This window comes from Onychomys torridus, chromosome 6, assembly GCF_903995425.1.
Source record: "Onychomys torridus chromosome 6, mOncTor1.1, whole genome shotgun sequence".
NCBI lineage: Eukaryota > Metazoa > Chordata > Mammalia > Rodentia > Cricetidae > Onychomys > Onychomys torridus.
In genome coordinates, this window is record NC_050448.1 from 44,908,065 (window position 1) to 44,935,524 (window position 27,460).

General features: G+C 42.7%; 1 protein-coding gene across 5 annotated transcripts; it reads right to left on the minus strand.

Annotated features, from left to right (window-relative positions):
- Nucleotides 1–13,938: 13,938 nt before the first annotated feature.
- Shox2 (short stature homeobox 2) lies at nt 13,939–24,105 on the minus strand. 5 transcript variants are annotated; one of them, XM_036189594.1, is made up of 5 exons: nt 23,548–24,105; nt 20,491–20,699; nt 18,061–18,118; nt 17,703–17,791; nt 13,939–16,125 (listed from the first exon to the last, which is right to left on the minus strand). In XM_036189594.1, exons 1-5 carry the CDS (start codon nt 23,891–23,893, stop codon nt 15,868–15,870), a joined length of 960 nt encoding a protein of 319 aa, XP_036045487.1. In that variant the 5' UTR covers nt 23,894–24,105; the 3' UTR covers nt 13,939–15,867. The 5 variants fall into 5 exon arrangements, with proteins under 5 accessions (XP_036045487.1, XP_036045486.1, XP_036045490.1 ...); XM_036189593.1 differs by having other exon boundaries at nt 13,939–16,161; XM_036189597.1 differs by lacking the exon at nt 23,548–24,105 and adding an exon at nt 23,403–23,527.
- Between the last annotated feature and the right edge of the window lie 3,355 nt (nt 24,106–27,460).

Consider the following 27,460-nt stretch of genomic DNA (forward strand, 5'->3'; position numbering starts at 1 on the left):
TACAAAAGTCATATGTTACAAGGGAATGTATCGATTTAACAGTATTTCCATGTTTGTGTGAATGATTCATGAAGTTAGCAGAAAGAACAATTTAAACAACCCATAAAATATCTGTAAATAACAAGAGAGCAAAAGACATGCACTGGTAGAAATTGAGAAAGTTGAAACTATGCAGAAAATTATCCTTTTAAAATTTTTCATGTGTATTTTAGCATCTTAAAATTGGAATTGCCATATTTTTATTAAAAACAGAACATAAATTTGAGATTTTACTTATTCAGAAGGAATAATGCACTCTGCTGTGTCTGATATATATTGACATGTCATTTTAAATATTTATGCAAAGAAAGCAGGACCTACACACATTTGCTCAGTCTTTGCTTGACCTCTGACATAATACCATTTCTGGACTGAGAGACATTGATTCTAAAAGTATATGCACTCATTAGGAAGGTATATCCTCCTGAGTTTAAATCATGTATCCTAAAGAATAGCTTTCTGATTCAAATGTTCCTTTTAGGTGAAGCCAAAATGTAACCTTAAAAATGCATTACTGCACATACTACAAGAAATGCTTATTTCTTGGACATTCATTTCAGATAGTTCCAGCTTCTTTCATTTATTAAAAAAAAACTTTGAGTACAATGTTCATTACTGAGTGGTTATAATCTAATTAATATAACATTCACAATATTTCTAAATATTACATTGAAAATAGAAAAACTGTAGCCTTGATTCTAGAAAAAAATGTTTTGACATATTTTCAAAGTATGTATTTTAATGTGTGTATCTAATAGAAAGAACACAAATTCTCATTTAGTATTTTAGAACAAAACAGACACAAATGATAACATTATTCATCCAACGAAACCCCCAACTGTAGAATTTTAGATTGTAAAGAGGGGATATTCCCCATACTAGTTAATTATCACTCAGCTTCAAAAGAATGGTACATATCCAAAACTAAATGTTTTCCATCCTTTGGAAACAACACAAATATTAGTGATGGCTGACATAAATGGCCTTTGCTCCATTTAACATTTAATCAAGTAGTTAATATTAAAACTGGAGACAGAAAAGATGTGTTGAAAGCAGTTACTTGTATATTGAGATTTGCAGAAAAACTACATATGGTTTCCATTGTTCCATAACCAACATTTTGGAATTTCTTACAGAATGATATATTTACATTTTTCAAAACTGAAAATGTCTGTCTGCCTTCTTATTGAAGTTTACCATATGTCAAAACACTTCAAAAGCTAAATATTTTATATACAAAGGGGAAAATGACTAATTTATAATGTATATATGATTAACCAAAGGAAGTTTAAGAATGTCAAAGGCAGTGTTAGAGCTGTCAGTTAATTAATACTTGAGTTATCCTTGATAAATCATAACAAAAGTTTTCATTTATGTGACTCTGAAGCATGACAGTAATAATATCAGACAGTTTGCTAGTTCAGTAATTTGCTTGCAAAAGTCATTAAAGTAAGTTTATTTTAACCAATGCGAAGACACTCATTATGCAATCTTCATATTTCTTTAATTAATATCATCAGCAAACATGATGACCTCAGGGTTTAAGTTAGAAAAGCCCATTGTTTATGTGGAATCTCCTTTAACTTACTTCAAAAATTAATCATTAACAACCTTTCTCAGTTTATATTTATAGAAATGGCTCCCCAAACCCCTGAAAGCAAATACAGCTCACCTACATCAGTGAGAGGACAGCGCATCAAAAACTTCAGCCTGTATCTGAAAGCTACATGAGTCAACTTACTGTACACGCAGACACTTTCCTGTTCTGTAGTCATGCTGTGGCAAGCATAATATCCATTGAACACATGGTAATGATGGGGAACTGCAAAATGTACCTAGGGAAAAAATAGCTAATGACAAAGAGCAGGTAAGTGAATACTTCAAACTCAAACATATACCAATCAGCAAGTCTGAATAACATCTCTCCCAGGATATGAACAAAAATGACTAACATGGCTTATATTGCTTGCATAATTGAAATCATTGTAACTGGAAGGTTATAAAAAGATCTAATCCAAGTGAACCTGGAGTCATGAGGTGTTACCCCTAGAAGAATAATTATCGGGTCTCTAACTAATAAGTATTTTATCAAGATCTGGCAAATAAAGTTGAGAGGGGAAATTCTAAAAGGTGGCAGTAATAACGTAGGCTTCTTAAGCACATTCCACGGCTGATGAAGCAGTTACTTCTTGAGAGAGCTGTAGAGTTATCAGAGAAGGAGAGCACATGCTCTGTGTTTTGACCTGGTGAAGCATTTGATGCCTGGTTTCATAAAAAGTGACCTGAAAAAACTAATCCAAATTGGCTTGGATCTGATCAGTGTCACACAGATTGAAAACTGCATGAAAATCGGTAAACAAAAGATCGTAAAAAAATGTCCATATATTCATTTGGGGTAAAGTTCTGCCACTGAACTGGTGTTAGCTCTGGTTTTAGTTATGGTTCTATGTATAGTTTTTTAAATAAACAATTTTAATAGAATTTTCAAATATAACTTCACTGGGAGACTGTGCCCATGGAATTTAAACCAACAGCTTTTCAAAGTTCAGTACACAGGAAGTAACAGAATTTTAGCTTATGAAAATACACTGCAGAAAATAAGATTGTGACTGTAAGAATTAACAGGTTTGGTTTTTTTTTTTTTCCCCTAGAGATACCAAAACTTACAGAGCAAGTAAACAGTGTCCTTCAAAGAAGTCACCTTGAAAAACCCAACAGTCCAGCAACAGCTATAATGTTTGCGGAATTCATCTTTAAAATTGCCTTAAGCAAATCAGTGCCAGTAAACTTTAGTGCTCTTTATGAGCCATATAAGAAATGTATCATCACAAACTGCTCTACTTAATTTTTTCTCTATATTTCATTTGTAATAAAAATTATCTTCCCCAGCTTCTACCTCAGACAATGCTAAAGAACCTTTGGCTAGCTCCAACACAAAAATATTTCTCACATAGTTCATATGTCTAGCAGCTAAATTTATGACTATGTAGAGAGATATATTATTTCCAGAAAATATTCTACTATGTTCTTGTCCCTACTATGGTATTCTTAGGGTATTGTAGGAACTAAACAATGATCCTTGCTTTCAAGGCATTCATACTTTGTTTGAAGTAGACAAGCATGTAAATAATTATACTATAGTATAATGACACTCTGGTAGATATATATGCTGAGAATTCTACAACAGCCCACAGGGGATCTGGGTAGGTCAGCTTGAGAATGCATAGAAAGAAAATTCAGGGCTGAAATTTGAGATGAAACATGAAGAGAAACTAGAGAGACCCCAAAATGATGTTCTAGCAGAAACAAAAGCCTTACAACCGTCTAGTATTTGGGAACTGACATTAGCTCCCAAAGGAAGGAAGAGGTGGTGGGCAGCTTGGCTAATGAAACAGAAAAAAAAAAGTAGTGCAAAGAATGTAGACATCACACCAAAGAGTTATTTAACTCGCTAAGCACTTCAGAGCTTCTGCAAAGTGAGAGGGCCTTCCAGTGTGCCTATCTCTGATTGGAGGAATGCAATGCGGCGTAATGAGAGAAATAATAGGTTTGTGGAAGGAGAGACAGGAACCATGGGAAGCACTTACAAGGTCATTACAGTGCCCTCTGAGCAGTCTCCACTAATGACCTTTACAGTGATACAGTCTCCATGCTCACTTTTCAGTCCTTACTGCCTCTCCCTTAATACATCGTTTTTCAATTGACTTCCAGTAAAGTGTGTTCTCTTGGTTTCTCCATGCCTTATCCAATCTTCTTCAGCTTACGTCTACTCTTCTCCCCAACTCTTCCTGATGTGCCACTCCAGGGCTCCACACTTGATTTTCTTTTTCCCTCTCTCTGCTCACTTTTTGATTTACACTACGTCTCATAGCAGTGAGTACCTTCTACACAAATCTTAAACAGTTCTAGTATGCATCAGTGTGAGAGTATATACCTAGATGGATATCTGTACTCACTGAGACATTTCAAAGAAGTCAAATGAATTACAGTGAGTTGCAAAAATTATGAACCAAACCCCGTGGTGCATGTCTGTAGTCCCAGCATTTACGAACACCAAAGCAGGAGATTGCAGAGAGTTTGAGGCCATCCTGGGATACCTAGTGAGTTCAAGGACACCCTGGGCTATATAGAAAGATTCTGTTTCAAAAACAAACAAACAAACAAAAACAAAAACAGGCTTGTGAATGCCAACATGTAAGAACAGAAAGCAAATCTAGGACTATAAAAGAATGGCATTTGTAACTATACACGAAAGTCAGAGATAAACAGGAACAGAAAGGGTTAGATCTGGATACGATTCAAAGGTATCAGTAAAACATTTAGTAAGTTAGAAAAAGAAAGAAACTCAGGGCTGGAGAAACGATTCAGTGATTAAGGGCAGTGACTGCTCTTGGAGAGGAGCCGGGTTTAATTGCGCAGCAGCCACATGGAGCGCACAACTGTCTACAACAACAGTTCCAGGGATGCAACGCCCTCATTTGACCTCCACAAGCATGCATGTGGTAAATAGTCACACATTTATTTATAAAATAAAAATAAACCTCAGAGAGAGAGAGGATAGTCTGGCACTGGTGGCGCACACCTTTAATCCCAGCACTCAGGAGGCAGAGGTGGGCAGATCTCTGTGAGTGCGAGGCCAGCCTGGTCAACAGAGTAAGTTCCAGGACAGCCAGGACTACACAGTTAGACTTTTTCTTGAAAAACAAAAAACAAAAAGAAAAAACAAAAGATGAGACAAGAAGAAAAAAATCAATAGAACGAAGGAGGCAAACATTTTACATATATATATATGTATATGATTATACATACTCAGCTAAGCTGGAGAGATGGCTCAGTGTTTAAGAGCCCTGGCTCTTCCAGAGGACTGAAGTTCAATTCCCAATTCAGCACCTACATGGCAGCTCACAGCTATTCATAACTCCAATTCCAGGGGATCCAACATCCTCACACACAAACACACCTGCAGGCAAAACACCAATGCACATAAAATAAAAATAAATAAATCTGCTGGGCACTGGTGGCGCACGCCTTTAACCCCAGCATTTGGGAGGCAGAGGCAGGTGATATCTGTGAGTTAGAGGCCAGCCTGGTCTATAAAGCTAGTTTCAGGACAGCCAAAGCTACACTGTCTTGAAAAACAAAAATAAATAAATAAATGCTCAGCTATCACGTAGGAGGTAAAAAAAAAAAAAAAAAAAAAAAAACCAAAACAAGTACTGCTGAGTAGTACTGTTTCTTTAAAGTGGAAATTAACTCTTAGTTCATTTCCTGAATGTGTGCTCCCAGAAGAAGACTCCAACACTGGGTACTGCTCACATCTCAGAGTCAACCATATCATTCCCAAGCTTTACAGACATTCGAGACATCCCACCTTCCCTTTACTATCTTAATTAGCTGCTAGGGCCTGACTTATAGTACATGCTGGATGCTTACCGAGTACTTTGAATTCCATTCCTATAATTAGGTTTTCCTACTTGGATTCAGGTATATATATTTTATTGTTTCATTTAGCTTTTTAATTATCTTTGGTAAACATTGAACCAAAGGCTTTGGGGGTGCAAAGAATGCATTACACCATTGAGATGTAGTCCCCAGGCCCTTTCCTTAGAGTTAAAAGAAGGTTTAATGAGTGATATATATATAAAGTTATATAGGGGCTCTGAGAAACTAATGTCTTCTGTGAAGCAAGCAAATGGCTGCCCAGATCATTCCAAGATAATTCCTTATTAAAGCAGCATGTGCAGAGTGGAATATTTGGATGCCATACAACTGGATGGGTTGGAGTCTTCAAAATCTAGCCTCCTTGACTGCCTCCTTGTCTTTATTCTTTCTGTATTTGCAACTTGCCCTGCCTCCCATCCCCACCTCATGTCAACCAGACCTTCCATTTTCCTTACCACCACTTCCAAGGATGCCAGACTTTCAGGGGAAGTCAGGAAAGGGGGGTCTGGCAGATTGAAACAGAAAGGTGAAAATGCTAGAAGACACTGACACCTCCATCGTGGATAGAAGAGGTATGTGCAGCCAGACTCCTGGGATGAGTGTTGAGAAGGCTTGCCGGGTGACGTGGGAAGTTTCTCAAGGTGAAAGCATGAGAACCCTTCCTAAAGCGGGTAGAAAAGGAAAAGAGCTTCCCTGCTCCCCGAGCACTGAAGAGCTGACAAGGGGAACCACATGGAAACGGGTGGTGTTTGGGTGGCCTTTCTTCTCTTCTGTTCACTCTCATTGCAAGCTGTTAAAAAGCGTAGCCCTTACTCCCAATGAACTACAGTTTTTCTCACTGGACACCCAGTGTGGTGGGATGAGAAGAATGGAGCTTGGTAGCAAGAAGCCATAGAATGGGACAAGAACAAACCCATCCTACTACTTCAGTTACCTCTGAGTTTTACACATTATCCTGCCACACCTACTGGTCTTGAGACTGTGGTAGCCCCGGTAAACCCAGTTCATGGTATGAAAGATGAAATCAGTCCTGTGTCCAATTCCACCGCTCTGTCACTGAGACAACTGCAAACATTCTAAAAACGAATGCTCACTCTTCCTGTCGGGGCCTATTTATTCTGATTTCCCACCCTGATCTTGGAAAACTACAAAAAGAACCAATTACCCTCTGAGTTGGTCAGAGCCTCATTTGTACTCAATGAGGAAGCACACAAGGCACACAACTCACCAACAGCACAACTGGTGCCGACTATTAACCCTGATCAATAGTCTCAACAGAAAAGGTCAAAGGTCCAATGGGCTCTGGGAACCCCAGACCACATCACTCTCCACCTTGACCAGCTTGACAGACAAGCTCAATTGCTCAGGCTGTTCCCTTTCGGTGGATTAGCAAAGAACTTCAGAGCTTAAAGCTAGCATTCCTTCCTTACATTGATACTACTAGCAAAAGCAAATAATAAGCAAAGTAAAAAAACAAGGCTTTCATGGCTGACTCTGTTTTTATAAAGGAATGAATATTACTTTGCAAATGTATTTTACAGTAATGAGAGATTTGTAAAGGATTCCACTATACGGTATGTGGACATCTGTATGGCTGATAGGAGAATACTTTAGGGTGTGACAAAGCATCTGAGACCCAATTTTTGGAGGACTCTTGTTATTGAACAAACACAGAAGCATACTCCACACATTAAAAAAAAAAGTGTATGTGTACATATATATGTGTATAAGAAAAATACATGTGTGTATAAAAACAGAACCATATATACATATATTTATATACATATATGCTTCTATATACACATATACATGTATATGCATAAATGTATATATTGCTTCTGTTGTGAATATACATAAACATGTATATTGAAATACATATGCAACTAAAAAATCTCCCTATAGTTCTTTTTCAGAGAAGTGGTTAAGTTCTTAAGACAGAGTCTCACACTACAGCTCAGGCTGGTTTGGAGCTCGATATGTAGCCAAAGATGGCCTAGAACTCACAATAATTGTCCTGTTTCTTCCCATGTAGTGCTGGAATTATAGGTATGAGTCACCCTGCCAGGCCCTATATTGGTTTTTTTGGGGGGGTTTTGTTTTTTGTTTTTTGTTTTTTGTTTTTTGTTTTTTGTTTTGCAAGACAGGGATTCTCTATGTAGCTAGCTTTGCGCCTTTTCTGGAACTCACTTGGTAGCCTAGGCTGGCCTTGAACTCACAGAGATCCCCCTGACTCTACCTCCCGAGTGCTGGGATTAAAGGCGTGTGCCACCACCACCCGGCAATATAATTATTATATATTGTAATAGTATTCCTATATTGGTTTTTGATTGCTGTTACAACACATTGTTATAGATTTTGTGCCTTAAAGCAATTAAAATTGAGCTAGTCGTGGTAGCACAAACCCAGCGCCCAGGAGACAGAGGGAAGCAGATCTTTGTGAGTCTGTGGCTAGCCTAGACCACATTGAGAGTCCTAGACTAGCCAGGACTACATTGTAACACCCTGTATCAAAACAAAGCAAAGCAAACAAACAAAAACAACAACCAATCCAAATCAGTTATACTACAATTCTGTGGTTTAAAACCCTGCACAGATTTCACTTTACTGGAGTAAGGTGGGGCTGCGTTCTTCCTAGATCTCTGGAGGAATGTCTTAGCTTACGTTTTCCATCTTCAAGACCACCTGCATTCCTTCCCTCCTGTAGCTTCAAAGCCAGTGATGTCTAGTTCCCATGTCTTCCGTATTCTGTGACCTTCCTCTTTGTCCTTCCTCATTCTACTCTCGAGGACCCTGGTAATCACAACAGGCCTACTCAAATAATCCCATTTTAAGGTCAACTTATTCACAAATTTTCTCCCACCACAGCCTTAACTTTCGTCTTACCAGGTCGTCCAACCTATCTCCAGATTACAGGAATTAGGAAGCAGATGTCTTGGCAGGGCGTTTTGTCTCACTGTTCCTTACAAACCATCAGAGGACCTGCTTCTCTATTTCCAAAGCTTCCCACCTGACTTCTTCCGTCTGAAAAGTGGCTACTGAGAAAGACCAAGTTATAACAGACATTACACAAGCCTTAGAAGAAACACAGCTGCTGACAAGTGAGAATTTCAGTAAATATATTGTACATGAGACAGATAATTATATTTTAAGAGAATAATGCCAGCAGACATCATGCAAACCAATGCTGCACAAGTCCTGAAAATGTGGATAGATTGATAGACCTTTTAAAAATAATTTTTAAGGGCAGTTTATTTTCTTCTTCCTTTCCACTGAAGCATACAAAATATATTCAATAAATACACAGCAGAAGGACAATCAATCTAATATCAAAGTGACTACAGAGTTAATGCCAGGGCTTGATTTGTGTGCTGGCGTTCCAGAATATGGAAGACTGAAGGTCAGAGACTCTGGAGAAACTCGAGTTACCAGGTACAAAGAAAGAACCACTTGTACTATACAAAGGGGGGGATCTAAAATGGTAATTACTCAAAAATTCCAAAAATAAGATTGACAAGATTTGAAGTAATCTTTATTCCAAATTTCAGAGCATACAACATCATATACACAATCAATATTCATAATAAGGGTTTGGAATAGACATACTGTGTTCCCCCAAATTTCTCAGTCTACTTCTAGTTACAGACAGATTAATTACACATTTTTTATGTAACAATACAGAAAGGGTAAATAACAGAAGCATAGTAGAGGTGGGAAACTGTTGAAACTCACTGTATACCAAGTATATAATACAACTCTCTTTATTGGATCCTCACAACCATCTGAAAGATGTGTCTTATAGAACACTAACAGGACATAGGTTCTAGGAGGAAAAAATTACTTAAAAATTCATATCTAAAATTTATAGCTGTGATTTGAACTCAGAAATACTTGCCTCTAAAGATTCGCCATATACTATGACAACATACTGATTCACAAAAAGAGATGTATTAAAAACTGTTTTAAAGTCAAGGGGTGGTGGCACAGGCCTTTAATCCCAGCACTCACGGAGGCAGAGGTAGGTGGATCTCTGTGAGTTCGAGGCCGGCCTGGTCTTCAGAGCGACTTCCATGACAGTTACACAAAGAAACCCCTTCTCAAAAAAAAAAAAAGTGCTTTGAGCACTATATATAATTATATTAATTAAACAAAGGGTGATGTTACTAATATAATTCAGTTTTGTCACTAAAAAGCGGTCCTTCTCAATTTAGTGTATAATAAGGACTCAATTATTCATTTTACAAATCTTTACAGTAGTAAAGAAATGCTCCTTGCTTAGTATTTTATGTTTTCAGACTTCTTTTAAAGATTCTTATTCAACAGGCTTTGCATCTTTGGGGCATTTAACTGCTAATGCTCTACCAATCTGGGCAGCCAAGGAAAACGCAGATGGTCCCATGGAACACAAACCACAGCAACATATGGTATACATTTACTTCTAACAAAGTGTGCTTCTTAACCTCTGGGTGTCCCTCCATCATTCCTTTATAAGGCCAACCATTCCTAAGGAAGGTTCAGTCTGCAGCAATGGGGCAGCAAGCCCCACATGTGCTGTGTGGCCATTCCGATGTACAGAATGCGTTTGAATGTCTGTAAGCAAGTGCATTTAGCACATGCTTCCTGGCAGTACCTTATGCGTCAGTGAGCTGTCTCTCCAGACGGGAAGCCCCTTGAGGGCAAGTGCCACACCTGATATCTTATTTTATTAGTTGCACAAAGCAGAATAATAACATTATCTGTCATAGGTATAACAATGGACACTTTATAAATTGCTCATGTATGAACTCTCCTACCTACATCGTGACATGATGTCACATGTTCCAGACAACATTCATGGAGGCTAAGCAATTAGCTAAAAAAAAAAATAAAATAAAAAAAATCACAAAGCTAGTACAACATAAAAATCTTCCTCTAGCCATAAGAGGAGATTCTTCCCTGCTCATTGTGAACTACCCTATTTGCTTCTAAGATCTTCAATGCAAAGTTCAGTGCTCATTTGCCTCTTTATAAAAACAACTATTCTTAAGTTCTTAATCTACACCTTGCAAGGATCTGTTCTAAGGATTTTATACACACTAACCTGTTTAATCCCTCCTGATTACTCCATGAGGCAGATGCTGTTCATAAATGCGGAGTCTCTCCAATGGAAACTAAGGAACGGAAAGAGAAACTCACCCAGAATCTCAGGGTTAGTCAATAGTAGGCTTGATTCCTGGAAGTGAGGTTCCTGGGTGTATATTAATCACAAACGATTCTGCTTGAATAAGCGATGGGCAATCCTTGCACGTGAGCAATGTGTGCAAACAGAAAAAGAAAGGAGAGGAACTAGTGCTTACTCCTCCCTGTGATTTATTTGATTATATTTTAAATCCTTTCCTCATGTCAATAGAACTCCATGTAAGTACTATACTAAATTTTCATGTACTGAAGGCACATGTGGAGGTTACCTTGACTGACACATAAAATACCCCAAACAAAATGTTCGAAGAATCGACTTGTTTTTTTTATTTTGTTTCATGAATTAGGGACAAGATCAGATTGGCTAGGCATGAATTGCTATATGCTCATATCTGTAAGTCTTAAGGATTTGCATATTTCTTACATAAAAACATCCCATCTGATATATTTGAGTATTCACTCTATACCTGTACACCTGAGCTTAAAAATTATCTAATCCTCTTGTTCCTTCCACTTTTGACTACTTTTTCTTCAGGCACAGGGCAAGCACTTACTTTCAATATAATGTTTAACACATTTTATATTTGTATGCTTTTATTTCATTTGTCTTAAAAACATGCTAGCAAACATCCAAACATATTGTAAAGACTTAAAATTCAAAGTGTGTATACATATATCAACAGGAGTCATGAATTATGTATATTCCAAGCCTATATAAATTAGATTTTGAAAAACAAGCATCACAGTAGTCAGGCAGGTCATAATAAGACATTCCATGTGAAATGTAAAAACTACCTTGAATAAATTATCCATAAGTTAACACTCTCATTAGAATGACATATTTATTATTTCTGGGTTTCAGATGTTGCTTTAATACATTCTGACTAACTGTTCTAATGGCACATTAAGAAACCATTTTAGGCCTTTCTCCTCACATTATAATTTGCAGGCTTTATTTATGTTTGAACTAAAATAATACAATGTTTAAAACAATCATCCACTTCCCTGTGTAGAAGAACATCATTTTCTTCGGCCCAGAAACATTTAATTAAACCAGGATATGACTTTAGTAATTAGTTTTGCACAGAATGACTCTAAAATTAATAGCCAATTGTAGGACTTTAAAAATTGGGAGACTGACAATCAAAAGCGTCTTAAATGCTTTGTTTATGTGATGAAAAGGAGTGATCCTTTAATTCCCTGACACACATTACGCTGAATTCACAGACTTTCTGTACTGCTGTTTAACATAGTCAAGTGCTTGAGGTTATGTAAAATAAACAATCTTGAGATCTTATTGCAAATGTTTGCAATTTATGATGTAAACTGATTTGTGAAGGAAAAACAGGATCCCATGTTGCTGAAGCCAAAAAGGCATTTTTCAGAAATCAAAATAGTTCCGAAATTTGAGCATTACATTATACTAAAGTATTACCATCTGAGGATCTGAAAGAGTTACAATTCTGGGAGAGGGGAGGTCAAAATAGATGTGTATCAGTTCAATTCTGAGCATTTTTTTTTTAAAAAAAGTAGGACTCCTGGATCACAGAGTCCTTAATAGTAATCATGTCTTGAGTAAGCCCCTTTGACTCAGCCCGCTGCCGCCCCTCCCCCCCCTCATCGCCCCAACATAGATTTTCTAACTATGGAAAAGTTCGCATTCCACGAAAGATTAAGGTTAAGGGAGTCCTTTAATGATAACTGGTTACAATTATTGCGTTTTGGCCAAAATAACATTAATAACGGTCCATGTTTAAAATGAAGACATCACATTCTCAAACCCCCTTCTGGGGATGGTTCCGAAAACTTGAGGTTTGGACTTGGCTTACCCAGTTGTCTGCCCAACAGTTTGGGCTGCAAAGATCTGGAAAATTGGCCCAGAGAACCTGTGTAAGAGCCTGGATCAAAGGCTCTGACGCCATACAGCTAGGGCGATTGGGCTGTATCCTCCTGAGCCTCAAGGGAGAGGAAGTGGACACTTGGTGTCTCTGACCTGAGCAGCTTACCAGACCTAGCTTTCTCTCCCTTCCTGGACCTCAGCATTCAGGGTAGGCACAATGGTGCGCACGGATGGTATCCAGCGCCCAGCCGGCAGGGATGTGCCACCGCCGTTGACCTGGGACTTAGCCTCGGATGCCCTGAAGAGCTACACTGGGCACAGGGTCTCACGAGGCTCCCATGACCCTCGTTTGCCTTGTTGACGTCCATGTTCCCTTGGGGGTCATGAGAGTGGTGGATCCCGCCTTTGACCCCAGGTTAGGATTGTCACTTGGAGCCTGAGGCTTCAGAACCAGGCCAGGCTGGAGCCCCTGGACCTCTCTGAGGTCGCTGAGAGAGGACGACGCTGTGGCCAACCGCGCGACCTTCACCAACTAGGAGAGCTGCAGAGCTGAGCAGGGAGGACAAGGCCAGCTCCTGCTCAGCGTCCTCTGGTAGCTGAGGATGACCAACCTTTCTCCCCACATCTAGTCTGTGGATCAGCTTCAAAGGAGAGCTGAGTCCCCGAGGCAAGCGGAGCACCACGCGGGCTCCGTAGGGGGTCACTGCTATCTGCCAACTCCTGACACAAGGGGATGCTAGGACACCTGCGACCTCCGCAGAGGGCGCCTCTCCAAGGGGCAGGGCGGGTGCAAGAATGGGCATTCAGCATTCCGAACTCAGGCCTGGTTGGGGCTGGGTCTCCAGGTCTTTCTTCATCCTGTGCGCGCGCGCGCGCGCGCACACACACACACACACACACACACACACACACACACACACACACACACGCAGGGCAGGAGCCTGTCGTCAAGCTCACGGAAAGTTTGGAAGAGGGCAACTGATGCCAAGCAGGACTGGAGGCGGGAGTGGGGGTGTTGCTTTGTTCTGGGTGCTTCTCTGACTCGCGTCTACTTCCAAACAAGCAGGCGGCCTGGGATCGATGCTGATAATGTCATATATAAGAAACCCAGGGCAGGTGTGTGACCCTTCTTGTCTTTCTCCCAAAATGATCCAAACAAACTTTAAGGGTAAAAGTATATAGCAAAGAGAAGAAAGAGAAACGTCTTGGGCAGGGGAGTCTACTTTGTTGTTTTTCTAATCTGTTTTTGTTGTTGTTGTTGAGTTAGCATAAGCTGGTATCCACAGTAGGTATTTAATGGGAGTTGAAAGGAGTTGCGCTCAGTGCTAGGGGTCCATAGGGCCACTCTTCTCAGGGTCCCCTGGTTCCGTCACTTAAGAGCAGAAGGAAGCGCTTTTTAACCTATAGTGGGGAGGGGGCTTATGAATACCGAGTACATCATCAAAAAGGAAGAAGGAAGAGTATCCCGGATATTTTAATAGTAACAAGAACAAAGATGACGCGAACCCCATCAAATGAAACAATACTATTTTCATTCAATTGATCGCAAAGTGTCTTCGGTTAATAACTTGGCACTTATTTAAATGGTTTAACAGAAGTGGAGCCGAAACATTTTGTACTGACAACACGTCATAACAGCATCTTTTGTTTAAAATAACTTAATACACTAGAAAAAATATGGCAAATATAAATAATTTTGTTTTCATGGAGAACAAATAGTTACAAAGCTCAAACGCATACCGAAGTTCAGTAAGAAGAGCTTTTCCTCTTTCATGTAAATTAAAAGGGGGGGGGGGAGCCCTAAGCAGGCTTGCCAGAGAATTTGGACTACAGGTTGCTTAGCCCAAGGTGTCCCTGTTTAAATAGCTACATGAATTGAAACAAATAAAAAGATTACTTGAATGAATACACCTTTGTGAGATAAAATGCAAATGTTGAAAGTCAACCATTAGTTCACACATTATAGCCAAAATAAACTTTGTTCGTGTTTATCAACATATTATACACAAACCTAGTGTCTGTACCTAGCTGGGCATCATTTAAGGTGAGTTTGACGGGACAGAGAGGGGGGTGGAGGGTGGGAATAAAGCATTGTCCTCAAACAGGACTTCAAGAAACCAGCAAGGGGAATTCACGAAAAGGGAGGGAACAGATGAAGCGTCTATGTCGATGCAGGGCTGTATACCTTCATGGCTTCCTTTGCTCTTTTTCCTTTCCCCTGTTTTTCTAACCGACTCAATCTTCTTGGAAGACTCAAGAGTGTATTTTACTCCCTTCCGACTTTTTTCCTTTGCCCCTTGGGATCAAAGGCCGGACAATTTATATATGGATTCACATCCAGACGCTTTTCATACTGAGACTGAAAGTGTAGTGAGTGCACGTGAGTGAGGGAGGGGAGGGGACACCATCAATGGAATACAAGTAACATGCAAACCAGAATTTACGTCAGCAGTCTGGACAGTTCTGCCGTGATAATTTTTCAGAGGAATCATTGTCTGTGACATCACTTTTTTCTTTTCCTTTTGTATTAACGTCCTTTTTTTCCTCCTCGTTTTCACACGGTCTTCCCTCTTCTTGCTCTTCCATACATGGTGTTTTTAAACTGAAAGCATCTGATTCAACGTAAAAGGAGGCCCGCCTCTCTTATCAGCAAATGTCTCGTATTAAAGTGAACTTCGCAGAAAAAGGTCAGCTTCAAAACCTGTGAACTTCCCAGCTGCGCATTTTTTTCATCTTAATTTTTTTTTTTAAATAAGTATACCTCTTCCTTCTGTTTTGCTTCCTTGGCCCATTTAAAAAAACATACATTTTAGTTGGTAAACCTCTCCCCCCTTTCTCTCAAGATTCATCCAGGTTATTTTTTTCCGTATTTTTATGTACAAAATAATTTTTAGACTTGTTTTGCTTCGTCGTTCTAATTCCAGCCAAATAGTAATAAGAAACAAGCTCCCTTTCTCCTTTTCTTTCTAGTTTGTTCTCTATTTGCTTTTGCTTATTTGTTGGTAACAAGATTTTTGTTTCTCTGTAGGAGTCCATCGCCGCTGTCTTGCCGCTATCCACTTCTCACTATTCCCACACTCCTTTGTCCAGTCTCTATCCAGACTTATCCAAACCCGCTCCTACAAAGCCGAATTTTAGTCCCAAGGGTGGATGGGCTGGAGCCCGTGGGCTGGCGGCCCTCGTGGGATCCCGGGTCCAGCGCAGAGTCCGGCCCTGGGAATCCAGGGTGCAGAAAGAAACGGGAGGCAGTCAGCGGGGAAGGGGCGGGCCTAGGCGGTCCGAAGCGGGTGCGGGAGAAGCAGCCGGTCGCGGAGGGCGTGCAGGGTCGCGCCGCTCGGGAGGCTCCACCGACCGTGGCGCTGGCGCCGGCGTCACAGACCCAGGGCGGCCGCGTGCTTTTTAGCTTTCAGTCTGAGATCTGCGATGCTGGAGTTCTTGCTGGTGGTCTTGGCGGCGGCGGCAGCAGCCACCACCGAGGCGGCGGAGGCCGAGTCCGCGGCCAGCGTGGCCAGCGGCAGTCCGAAGGGCGGTGCCGGGAACATCATGTAAGGCGCGTGCGCGGCCAGGTGCGGATGCAGGTGGTGATGCGCGTGCGCCACGGCGCTGTCCAGCTGCAGCTGCGCCTGAACCTGAAAGGACAAGGGCGTCACGTTGCAATGACTATCCTAGGGTGACAACAGAATAGAAACAGAACATTAACGGCGTCCAGCTTGGCTATGGGAGAATTGGGGTGCGCGACAGGGAAGCTACATTTGGCTATACATCTGTTTGGAGAAGGACATTATAGGCTTTTTGCTAAATCTGGGGCACCACATTAATACTCTAGTGCCCCATCCCTACCCCCAGATCATTACAAGGAGCATGTTTGCTTGGGTTCCTCATCCCTGTCTGCAGGAATGTTATGGCCCCTTCGGGAACTGGGTGGGTGAATGGACCTTGATATAGTCCCCATGCATCACCCACTTCAAGATAGTAATAATATCCTGGAAAGGCTGAGTTTAAGGACTGTTATCCTTCTCTCCTGTCTCTGTCACAGACACCTCAGACACACCACTAAAATAAAATACTTAATTTTTTCTTGTCACTTAGGGAAGCTATTGCATCTGCAGGTCTTAACTTCTCCTGCCGTGTAAGAATTACCTGAGGATCTTGTTTCAATGCCCATCCTAAGTTAGCCGGTCTAGTCTGGGACTTAGTCTAAGTTCCTAATAACCTCGGTGCAGCTGATTCTGCTGGCCTGAAGATCTCTACCTTCTTGGTAGGGGCTGTTTCCTAGTAAGTTCTGCCCCTCTCTCTCCAACTATCCTCATTTCAAATGCCTTCCCATCAGGATCCAAGTGTCTTGTTGTGAGGTGGGAAAATTCAGACCTCTCTAACTCTGATTCTCAGATGAGTGTCACCTGGAGTCTCCCCAGTCCAGGGTACTGGTGACTGGGGGCTCATCTATGACATTACAGCCTTGGTGAGCAGGGATGCCTGCTGAAGATAGGGAAGGTCAGACAGTGGCTAGGAAAGGATTTTGCCCTCGGGCTTAGAGAGCGGAGAGTTCAGAACACTGGGATTTCCCAGGATTAAATCATTGCTGCAGGCTCTCCTTTAAAAAAGTTGTCCTAAAGGTTTTGTTTTGTTTTTTTTTTTTTTTTATGGCTCGGAAAAGGATAGCTGAGGTAGGGCAGCCAGCCCTGGGAAGACCAAGTCTTCCCTCTCTATCAGAGAGGAAACCTTTTTGTGTGTGTGTGTGTGTAAGGACAGCCTTTTGGAAATAAGTCTAAGTTGGGAATAGCTGCATTTATTTTTCTTCGGCCAGAGACATTTAATGTGACTAGTGGTAGGAAATACCTAGAAAGAATACTTAGAGGATTGCTTTTAAAACACCTTTGGAGCGGCCTCTGTATTTGATTTGACAAAATCCTAATCAAAGGCTGTTCCTTCTTCTCCCCAAGTGCAATCTTAAATGCATTTTTTAAAGGGCAGGTTACTGCCTTCAGGCTCCTTCGGGGGCTCCTATGAAAGCAGAGAGTACTGGGTATTGGAGGCCATGACACTGTATAGGTTTTTAAAGGAGAGTGGGGCCACTGTATAGTCTTGAAAACGCTTCTTCAACTGAATGGAGAGTGAGGCTCAGAGACAGGGTCTGTTCAACAGTCCAAACAAACATCCAGGCCCTTTTACATTTACTAACAGCTTGAAGCTAGGTTGCACTTGCCTGCTGGAATGGCATCCTCAAAGCACCTACGTTGACATAGGGCGCAACTCTACAGGCTTCAAACTGGCTAGCGGCCCCTATCAGGACACCTATAAAAAGGGGGGATGAAACACAAGATGTGAGTAAACATTTCTCCTCAGATTTTCCAAGGTGCCAAATGGTAGCAAGACAGAACTGATTCGAATAGAACTGGACTGTCAATTTTCTAAATTGCTGTTATCATTAAAATAAGTTAGCTGTCCAGAAATTTTTCTTTAATCAAGTACTATCATCATTCTTAATATTTTTTGCCTTTGTTAGAGCAATATCCCTCCACTCCCGACTTTTACTTAATAATAAAATGAATTATAAGACATACCTTTATGAAGTTGATTCTCCTGTTTTCTACACTTAGCTCTTCGATTCTGAAACCAAACCTACAAGTTGAGAAAGAGAGAAAGGAAAAAAAAACACACATAAAACTTGATGATTCAGAACATCTTAACATCTTAAATTATAGTAGTGCAATGGAGAAAAACAAGCAGTGTTTGGGCCACTCTTGGGAGATGTTAAATTCTACAAAACAGCCTCAATTTCCAAAATGAGAAATGTAAATCAAGTACAAAATAGAAAGATTTCCTAGACTCTTTGTAAGATACATTGTTCCTTGATAAATTACTGTTAGTTCCGGTTTCATCTTTCCACATTAGAGTCCCAGGGGCCTGAAACACTCCCTGGTACCTGACACCAACGTGATAATGGGCTTAAATGTTTACCCAGTTAAGACCCAAGAAGAATGGACTCAGTAATAGCCTGTAATATTAATTAGCTTCATCTTGAAGAAAAACCAAACAGTAAAGCAAATAATGACTCTTATTTTGGTGGGGAGAGGGATATGGGGGGGGGCGGGTAATTAGTGTCATAAAAGCCTTACTACAAAGAAGTTTAGAATTTCTCTGTCCCTCTGTGCAGCAGAGTGTAACACAGTGGCAGAATAATTGTGCCATTATCATGATAATCTAATTTGCTTCTATAGAAAAAGCCACTGCCCGCAGTTAGGACAGTAGGAAAGATTCCAGAAAATAGCTCCTGTAACTTAAATGAAAGTCTGAGTGGGGAAAAAAAGAGCCAGCAATAAACTTCATTTTTTTTTTTAAAGAAAAAAAAAAAAAAGAAAGAGTGTCCCACAAAAGGAGAGGTGGGGTATGAATCAAGTAATCCTCAGATACTGGATATGATCTTCTTAAATAACTTGCCAACTTTTCAAGTCAGTGTGAGATATTTTTTAAAATTCAAATAAGGCTTGCTTTTTAATACTCCAGTTCCAATAATACAGCATATTGATTGATTCACAAATTAACGTTTAAAAAAAAACATGAAAGGAAATATTGCTTCAGAGCCCTTTCTGTTAAGTTTTTGAAATCCAGTGCCACAGTCAATGTAAATCTTCAAAAATTCTCCTGATATTGAGTATAATAGAAGGGTGGATTTCATGCCAGGGTGGCATCCTTTGTGTGACTCACATGGCCTGGGGCTTCTTGACTCTTTTTTTCCCCTAGAAGAGTTGGAATGGAGATACTATTACTCATGGCTGCAATAATTATCAGGGTTTTAAGGGGTTGCGGAGTCTCTAGAGAGCTCAGCGCAGGCTGCAAAGCAGAACAGGCTTAAAAAGGAAGGCTCTACAATTGACGTAGTGATGACCAAGGAGGCCTATTATTATTTTTTCTCTGTTCACGTTACTGCTCTGTTTTTTCCCCCTGATCCTATTACAAGATGCGGGGAAAGCCCCTTAAGAATTGTGCATAGTTCCTTACAGATGGTGGTCTCTCCGCCCAGAGACCCAGGGAGTATCTGTTACAGCGATACTTTGTAACAGCTGCAGATGTTCTAGGCTAAAACTGCTCCATGTGTTCAAACAAATAATGACCATCATTTTCTCCCAATTTTATTATTTGAGCGGAAATACAATCTGAAACGTTTAAATTTGTTCCCCATAAAGCTGGAAGGATATGTATGTGTGTTTATAATTCCCCCTTTAGATTATCCTTAACCCCACTTTTTGGTTTTACATTCACCTAAACAACTAATAATGAAAAAAGCTGCAGTACATGTGATATGGCACTTTCTGAAGGTTAGGCTTTGCAAACATCAATAATAAGATGTGTACATAGTTTTAAAATGGAGTTTTCGTGGGTTCAGGTCCTTTGCTTTGGTTAAGTGAAGGAACAAAGGGTGGCCAAATACATCCTGTGTCCTCTGTCTCACACTCGGTCAAAGATCGACCTGCTAACAGACACTGTAAATTTTTGCTCTTAACAGATGCTAATTTTCTTTATAGTCCGTACATCTATAAACCTAATTGGTATATCCGTTTGACAAACCCAAGACCCTCAACGAAACCCAACTCCGGAGAGCAAAATACTCGTTGTAACTTTTAGGGCTTCAGAGATAAAACGTTTTCTGTGGGGTTTTTTTTTTTTTTAAGGCTTATAAAAGTAGGCCCATTAGGATTAAACCACATTAAAGACAGCATGAGGCAAGGGGGGGTGTGGTTAATAGAAACTCTGGGAGCAAGCCCAGAGCAGCTTTCTTCTTCAGCGAACATATGTTGGCTTAGGGGTGAAAGGGGCTACGGGACCAAAATCCATTTTAGAAAATAAGACATCTAGCGAAGATATCCCCCCCTTTCCCATCTCACACTAGACACCTGCAGCAGCAACCAACTTGTGTCTCCCTAAGCTGCCTGCAAACAGAGGTCTGTCTCCGACTGTCAGGGCCCAGCCTCCACCTCCTCACAGTGGGGTACCTGTACTCGGGCCTCAGATAGCCCCAGTCGCTGGCTCAGTTCCTCGCGCATGAAAGCATCTGGATAGTGGGTCTCATCGAAAAGCCTCTCCAGCTCGTTGAGTTGTTCCAGGGTAAAATTGGTTCGACTTCGCCGCTGCTTGATTTTGGTCTGGCCCTCGTCCTCCATCCCTTTAGCATCCTCTTTGCGATCCTTCAATTCGGGGGACACTGGAGAGGGCACCACGGAAGGACCACACGTGCGTCGGGGCACGCACCATCACACACACACACACACACACACACACACACACACACACACACACACACACACGGACAAAAAACAGCAAGACAAGCTCATTACCAGATCTGTCCAAAGGAAGACTAGAGACTCCTAACCCCTGGGGAGGAGGGAATCCCCATGAAGATCCGGCGAGAGGATCCGGGTCCCTGAGACCCGCAAAATCTCCTCTGTACGGCTGCCTGGGGATAAGGTAGGCGTGCAGCCACCCAACTCAACTGAGGTCTCAGCTCACTCTCTCACTACCTGCGCCCTTCCCTTCTTCTGCCAGCACCAAATGCACTCCTGACCCTCTGGCACTCACTGCCCCACGCACTCACGGAAATCAAAAGCGCCGCGCGGGCCTCTCGCAGAGCGCGGTCTCGGGTAAAGGGCGCGGCGGCAGGGCCACGCGATGGCCCCGCACGCCAGCCATCCCCAGAGGGCAGTTCCACCGTCCTGCCAGCCTCTGCTGCCTCTGGCCCTTTGCCTCCCGCAAACTTGCTGGTCTAATTTAGGAACAACTGGGCCCGTTGAAGGTCGCAGCGGGGGGAAAAAACGAGACACTGGTGCTGCGAGGTGCAGAAAGCCACGTCCCCAAACGCCCAAGGGCTCGGACCAGACCCCTACGGATGGTTCCATCGGCAGCTAGACAGCCCCTGTACTCCCTGCCGTGTCGAACTGGCACAGGCAACCACGCCATGTTGGCGGCCTGGACTACTGGCCGCCCACGCTGGGCCAGAAGGGTAGAGGCGGCAAACAAGACAGACTCTGGTGGTCAGCAAAACCCACCGCAGCATCTCTGCTCTCCTTCTCCCTCCCCGATGGAAACCAAGGCTGGACCCTAAAGGCTTAAATCCACTGAGATCAACAGGTTCAAGAACATTCCTCGGTTTCTATTGGCTGTTAAAACCTTTTCATGCACCCAGCAGCTCGGATGTTTAATAAAATATGCATTTTTTTGCACACATCCGTAGCTACTTTGCTGTCTTTCCTTCCACGTAAAAGACAGGAGCTCTGCCAGTTTGAGCAAACAGAGCCATAGAAGGGATGATATACATTTATGCCAAAGGGCAATGACGAGGAGTGCCAAAGTTAGGCCCATATCAATCTAAGGTCCACCTAACCTTCATCCTCCGTGCCTCGTGCCTGATTTGGAGATGGGTGTCCAGGGTCAAAGCTAAGTTTAGATAGTAGAGGCTGTTTGCGATTCCTCCCAACCCAGGATCCAAATCAACATGGAAAAAGAAAAATCTTGTCTGAAAAGAGCCAAGCTACAAAGAAATTAACGCTTGCTTGGAGCTTGGAAGTCAACAACACCAGGAACTGACTCCACACTGGCTTCAGACCTTGCAGTTGGTGGCCTCTCTAACCCAAGTCCCTGAGCTGTGAACCCTGAGGGGTTACTCTGGGGCCTTTTATAGTTATCCTGTCACTTTCTAAATTAAGGAGGACACGGCCCCAGATCTGGGAGAAGATGAACCGCCACATCCCGCCCCAGCCTGGCATTCTACACCATAATCTTATTTGTTGCCTGTGTTTCTGCTGCTCAATTTGTGAACGTTTGTTCTTCCTCCAGGAAGGAAGTAGATCAGGTCACAGCAAACATTAGGGGGTCAATTCAATAGGAAAATACTCTCGCTAACATCGTAGTAAAATTTAAACAGAAACACATATTCTTCAGATGGGAAGAGGAAGGCTTTTGTCTGTTGTCACCCACAGAGCAGATACCCCTCAAAGTTTAGGGGCTTCAAAGGGAAACAAGTCCAAATTTCAAGTTGATTAATAGACTTAATATAATGTCTCTTTCGCCCCCGACTTTCCACTTAATGGCCTAAACAGGAACAGACCGTGTTATAAACAAGTTAATTGCTTGCTTAAATTTGTGATTCTACGCATGCCACATATTTCCTTAATTGGAAAAATATGGCAGCACACCAGTTACCGCAGTACCGAGTGCTAAATTAATTTTTAACTTCGAATTGATAGACGCTTTACCGTGTAGATAAAGCCGTTTTCTAACTCTGCGGGCTCCAAAAGACACCCTCACCAACACACACACACACACACACACACACACACACACACACACACACACACACACAGCTAAAGAAAGTACTGCAAGATTCTAGGCAGTGAAGAAATTGTGTCTATAAAGCGCACCCCCACCCCCACCCCACGTACACCCCACAGTCTCCTCAATGCCTCCACTGAGAGAAAAAATCAGCTTGGCCCGGACCTCTGGCTGCCTTCTACCTTAATGGCTCAACGAAAATGTGAAGTTTGGTCCCCCAAATCCAGAGATTTAGGGGCTTTGCAGAGTTGCAGTGGTTTTGGTGGCGGCTCTAAAGAAGTAGCAACCTAGTGTGGTTCTTCTCTTTCTCTTTTTCCCCTTCTCTCCTCTAGGCCTAGGAAAGGGGTTCTGGCAAACTCGGGACTACACGCTCCTCACAACTGGCCTCCTGGTGAGCTCCTGCCGCACCCCCTCTCGCAGCGGGCCACGCAAACTTCCTTGTCCCGCAGCGCGGCCCCATCCTCCAGCTCGCGGAAAAACGCATTTCGGTGCAACCGGAGCAACTGAGAAGGATGCGCGCAACCCCACGTCCTCCCCCACGCGAGGACCCCACCCACGACGGAGCAGTCTGGCCTCCTACCCCTCCACTATTGCTGTAGCTTGCAAAGCCGTGGTCCAGGGCCCTCTGAGCTGCCGCCCTCCGCCCGGTTGGGCCCCGGGTTCTCTCTCGCCCGCAGGACGGGGGAAGGCGGGAAGGGGAACCGCGGTCGGGGACAGGCCGTTACCCTCCGTCAGCCGCGGGCTGCCGGGCTCCCTGCTCCGCTCCGCGGCGCCCATGTCCAGCTCCCGGACGGGAGAGCGCCCTCCTCCAGCTCCTCCGCCTGCTCCTCCTCCTCCAGCACCTCCTCCGCCTCCTCCGCCTCCGCCTCCGCCTCCTCCCGCGCCGCCGCCTCCGCCGGCCGCCCGGACTGCCGGGCTGCTGCGGTCGTCGCGGCCCGGCTCGATGCAGCCCGGTTCCTTGGCCCCACGCAGCGGCCCGCTCTCCAGCACCTCCCGGTACGTGATGGCCTCCTTCTTCTCCTTCACTTTCTGGTCAAAAGACTTGGAGACGAACGCCGTAAGTTCTTCCATCGCGGCCGCTGCCGGTCAGCCTCGCGCTCAAGCTCTCCCTGCCGAGCCCCGCTCTTTTTTTCCTCCTTCTTTTTTTACTGCTCCAGCCCCCCCAATAATAACACATCAATGGGGCAGCGGGGTGGGGGAGGAGAGGGAGGAGGAGGAAGAAGAAGAAAAAGAGGAGAAGAAAGAAGAGGAGAAGTAGAAGGAGAAAAAGAAGTAAGAGGAGGAGGAGGAGGAGGAGGAGGAGGAGGAGGAGGAGGAGGAGGAGGAGGAGAGAGGGGGGAGAGGGGGGACAGGGGGGAGGAGGGAAGGGGCGGGGGCCGCCAGAGGGAAATGGGAACTGATGCTTCCCTGCCGGAGCGCGCGTGTTCAATGTTAAGATCTTTGACAATTCTTCCTGCGGAGAGTTCAGATCTGATAGCGACGCAGCTCTTGAAGTCTCACTATTTATACTTCCTAAAGGCGGCCCCTTGTTCTGAGTAAATTACCTCCCCTCGCAACTCCGAGTGAACCCCTTCGCGGGGAGCAGGAGCGCCACTACCTGGGGTGGGGAGGAGAGGGAGTGAGGGAGAGAGAGAGAAAGAGAGAGAGAGAGAGAGAGAGAGAGAGAGAGAGAGAGAGAGAGAGAGGAGAGAGGGAGGGCGCGCGAGAGAATATATGAATATGAATGTGAATATGAATGTGAATATTGAGGATGGAGGATCCAGGCAGGAGTCCACCCGGTTGGAGTGGGAGGGCAAGCAGGGGACCAAAGGGGGCGGGGAGAGGAGGCAGGTCCTCGGCGGTCGGGTTTTCTGATAGCCTCGGCTGCCGGTGCTCATGGCCATTAATCCAGGATTGACAAGAATCCCTAATTAATTTAATTAAGCGTGGATTTTGCGTTGGTGTCACGACTTAGTAAAACACTGGGGATCTGGATAGACTTCTCGGAGGCGGGGCCACGAGGAAACTGACAAGTGCACTGCCATCCGAGTCAGTGGGTATCTTCGGAGAGTACCCGACCCTACAGCCTCGCTCTGGGTGGGCACCCCAACTGCTCGATTCTACATTCATGACCCCTGGTCTCTGGCCCGGCACTGGGCGATCTGCGGTTAATAGGCCCAGCAACCACTCCAGCATTCCGGTCCCACACCCCTTCCTCCTTGAGGCCGCGGCCGCAGCACAACCGCGCATTCGGGCTTCACGTGCCTGCTGCGAGCGGGGCTTCTCTACCGCTCCGGGGACTCCTTCACCTCCTTTTAGGATCTTTCCGACCGGCAGCCAGCCTCGCCAGTGCCGGCCCCTGTAATTCACCCTACTACTCGCTCCTTGGAGTCAAAGCTGACTCTGGTGAAGACGTTTCCCGCTGCAAGGGGTTGGTCGATTTAACTTGTTTCCTGAACAGTTGTTCCCCTGCCAGATCCGGTTTTAAGGTGTTTTCTTAGAGCCGGGTCAGGCGCACTTCCATTTCGTTTCCTCTCTAGGGCTCAGGATTCTTACTCTTTTTCCTTACGACTCCCTGCACCCTGTCCTCAATTATTTAGCATCCTGGGAAGCATTTCCTAATTTGAAAAACAAAGGACTATCTCTTTTTGAGTTCTGCGGAAAAAAATTGCCAACGTTATTTGTCGCTCGTCTAATTTTTATTCACCGTGGACTGTGGAAAAAGACTTGCTCTTCGGAGGGGGACAAAAAAAAAACAACTCTCGTTCTCTCTGATTTATAACTTAAAATTATATTTTTGACTCATTTTATAAAAACTATTTGTTATATAGGGGAACACGTCTGTGTCCTGTAAGCCAGGGCTCGCTTAGCTATGCAAATACTTGCTTAGGCGCATAAAAGAATATTTACATATGGAAAGTTACATTTACTTGAGTGTGTAAACAAATATACCTCTTTAAGTGCGGGTCTGGGGGCATTTTCAGTATACTGAATATTAATGAGTTTTGTCTGATGTTAGAAGATAATGTTTTCGTCATCTTGGATCCAGTATTCAGTAAAAATGAAAGCAATTACAGACCATTAATATGTATATCTTCTATTTATTTGTTTAGAACAACAAACTTAGCAAATAATTTGAGAAGTTACAGAAAAACAACCTGAAACATTTTTAAAGAGAGCACAATTGTAATGTGGCTGTAAGGGTTTCTCAAGTAAGTGTAATTTAAGACGTTATGTAACTCCTCAGACTACACTGCACATTTAAGGGAGATGAAAATAAAGTTGATTAGAAATGTTGCTTTCCTTTTTCTCTGGCGTTATCTTTCCTTCTGAAAACATTTTCTTTTCTGCTTTTAAGACAAAAGCTTACCTATTACACTATTAACAGCAATAGCATTTAGGTATTAATGAGTCCACCAACACTTGCTTTTATTATTCCACAAAACTAAAAAACTTAATACTTTCTAAGTCATAGGAATTTAGGAACAATGTCATATTGAGCATTGGTCTACTATCTGTAACACTGTAATTCCAATAAGAGAGTAGAATAATCACAAAATTTTAGTCTTTTGTGAAACCCTTTAAAAAGATTATTTAGCAGTATGCTCAGTAATGGGATCTGCTAAGTTGATATGGTGTTCCAGTAGCTCTCAAACTGAATTCACAAATACCTCCCAAACAGCGGCTGCTAAAAGCCTGATAAGGCATCAGGAGACCCTCTAGATACTTCTTTATCCTTTTAAGCACAGGACTTCAACCCAAACTCACATGCCATCTTCCGAGCTAGAGGGAAAGATGACCACTTTCAAGGTAATCAGAGGAGGCTCAGACATGACTGTTGTGCAACTTGATCCAACAGATTTCCCCTTTATTTCATCTTCTTGACTCATTTTAACTTTAGGGATGGTAGATGAAGCGATGTTAAATCCCCAGAGTCTGGCTATGGAGCCCTATGTGTGTAAAAGACGTTTAATTTAAAATTTTACTAGTGTATAATTGTACAGCTAGGTTTCATTCTGAATTTTCCATGTATTACGTAATATGCCTCTTCTGTCCTGCCCCTTCCCTTTCCACATCCCTAAGAGTTCCTCTTTTAGGAAGTTTCAGTTTTACGAAGTCCAAAGTTTTGAAATCATATTAATAAACACTATGAAGTATGATGTTGTTTCACTAAGCAGCAAATCTTTTCCTGAGATAAGACATTTCAAAAACCAATTTTGAAAAGAAAAATTATTGAGGTTAAAGCTCAGCTGACAGCCTATGGACAGATATACAGGCTTAAAAACAAAAAACAAAACAAAAAACAAAACAAAATAACACAACAACAACCAAACAGGATCCCAATAGTTCCCCCAGCTCTTGAATTATTTATTAAAAAAAAATGCAATGTTGCAGTTACGTTTTAATATGGTCCCTCAAAACTGGCTAGTTAAGGTACTTCCCAGGAAAAGATCTATGTTGGAGGTGATTTGCATTTCAAATGCCTGTGGGAATCTGTACCTTGGTATCTAGCTAACAACAGTCGCCTTGACTCCGGCTAATATTTTATATATCTCCTTAGCTTTGCTTCCTTATACTAAATAGTGAAAACCAGTTTTCATACGAGGAAATATGAAATGAGCTACAGAAAACGTTGCGTGTCTTTAATTTCGGTTGTTG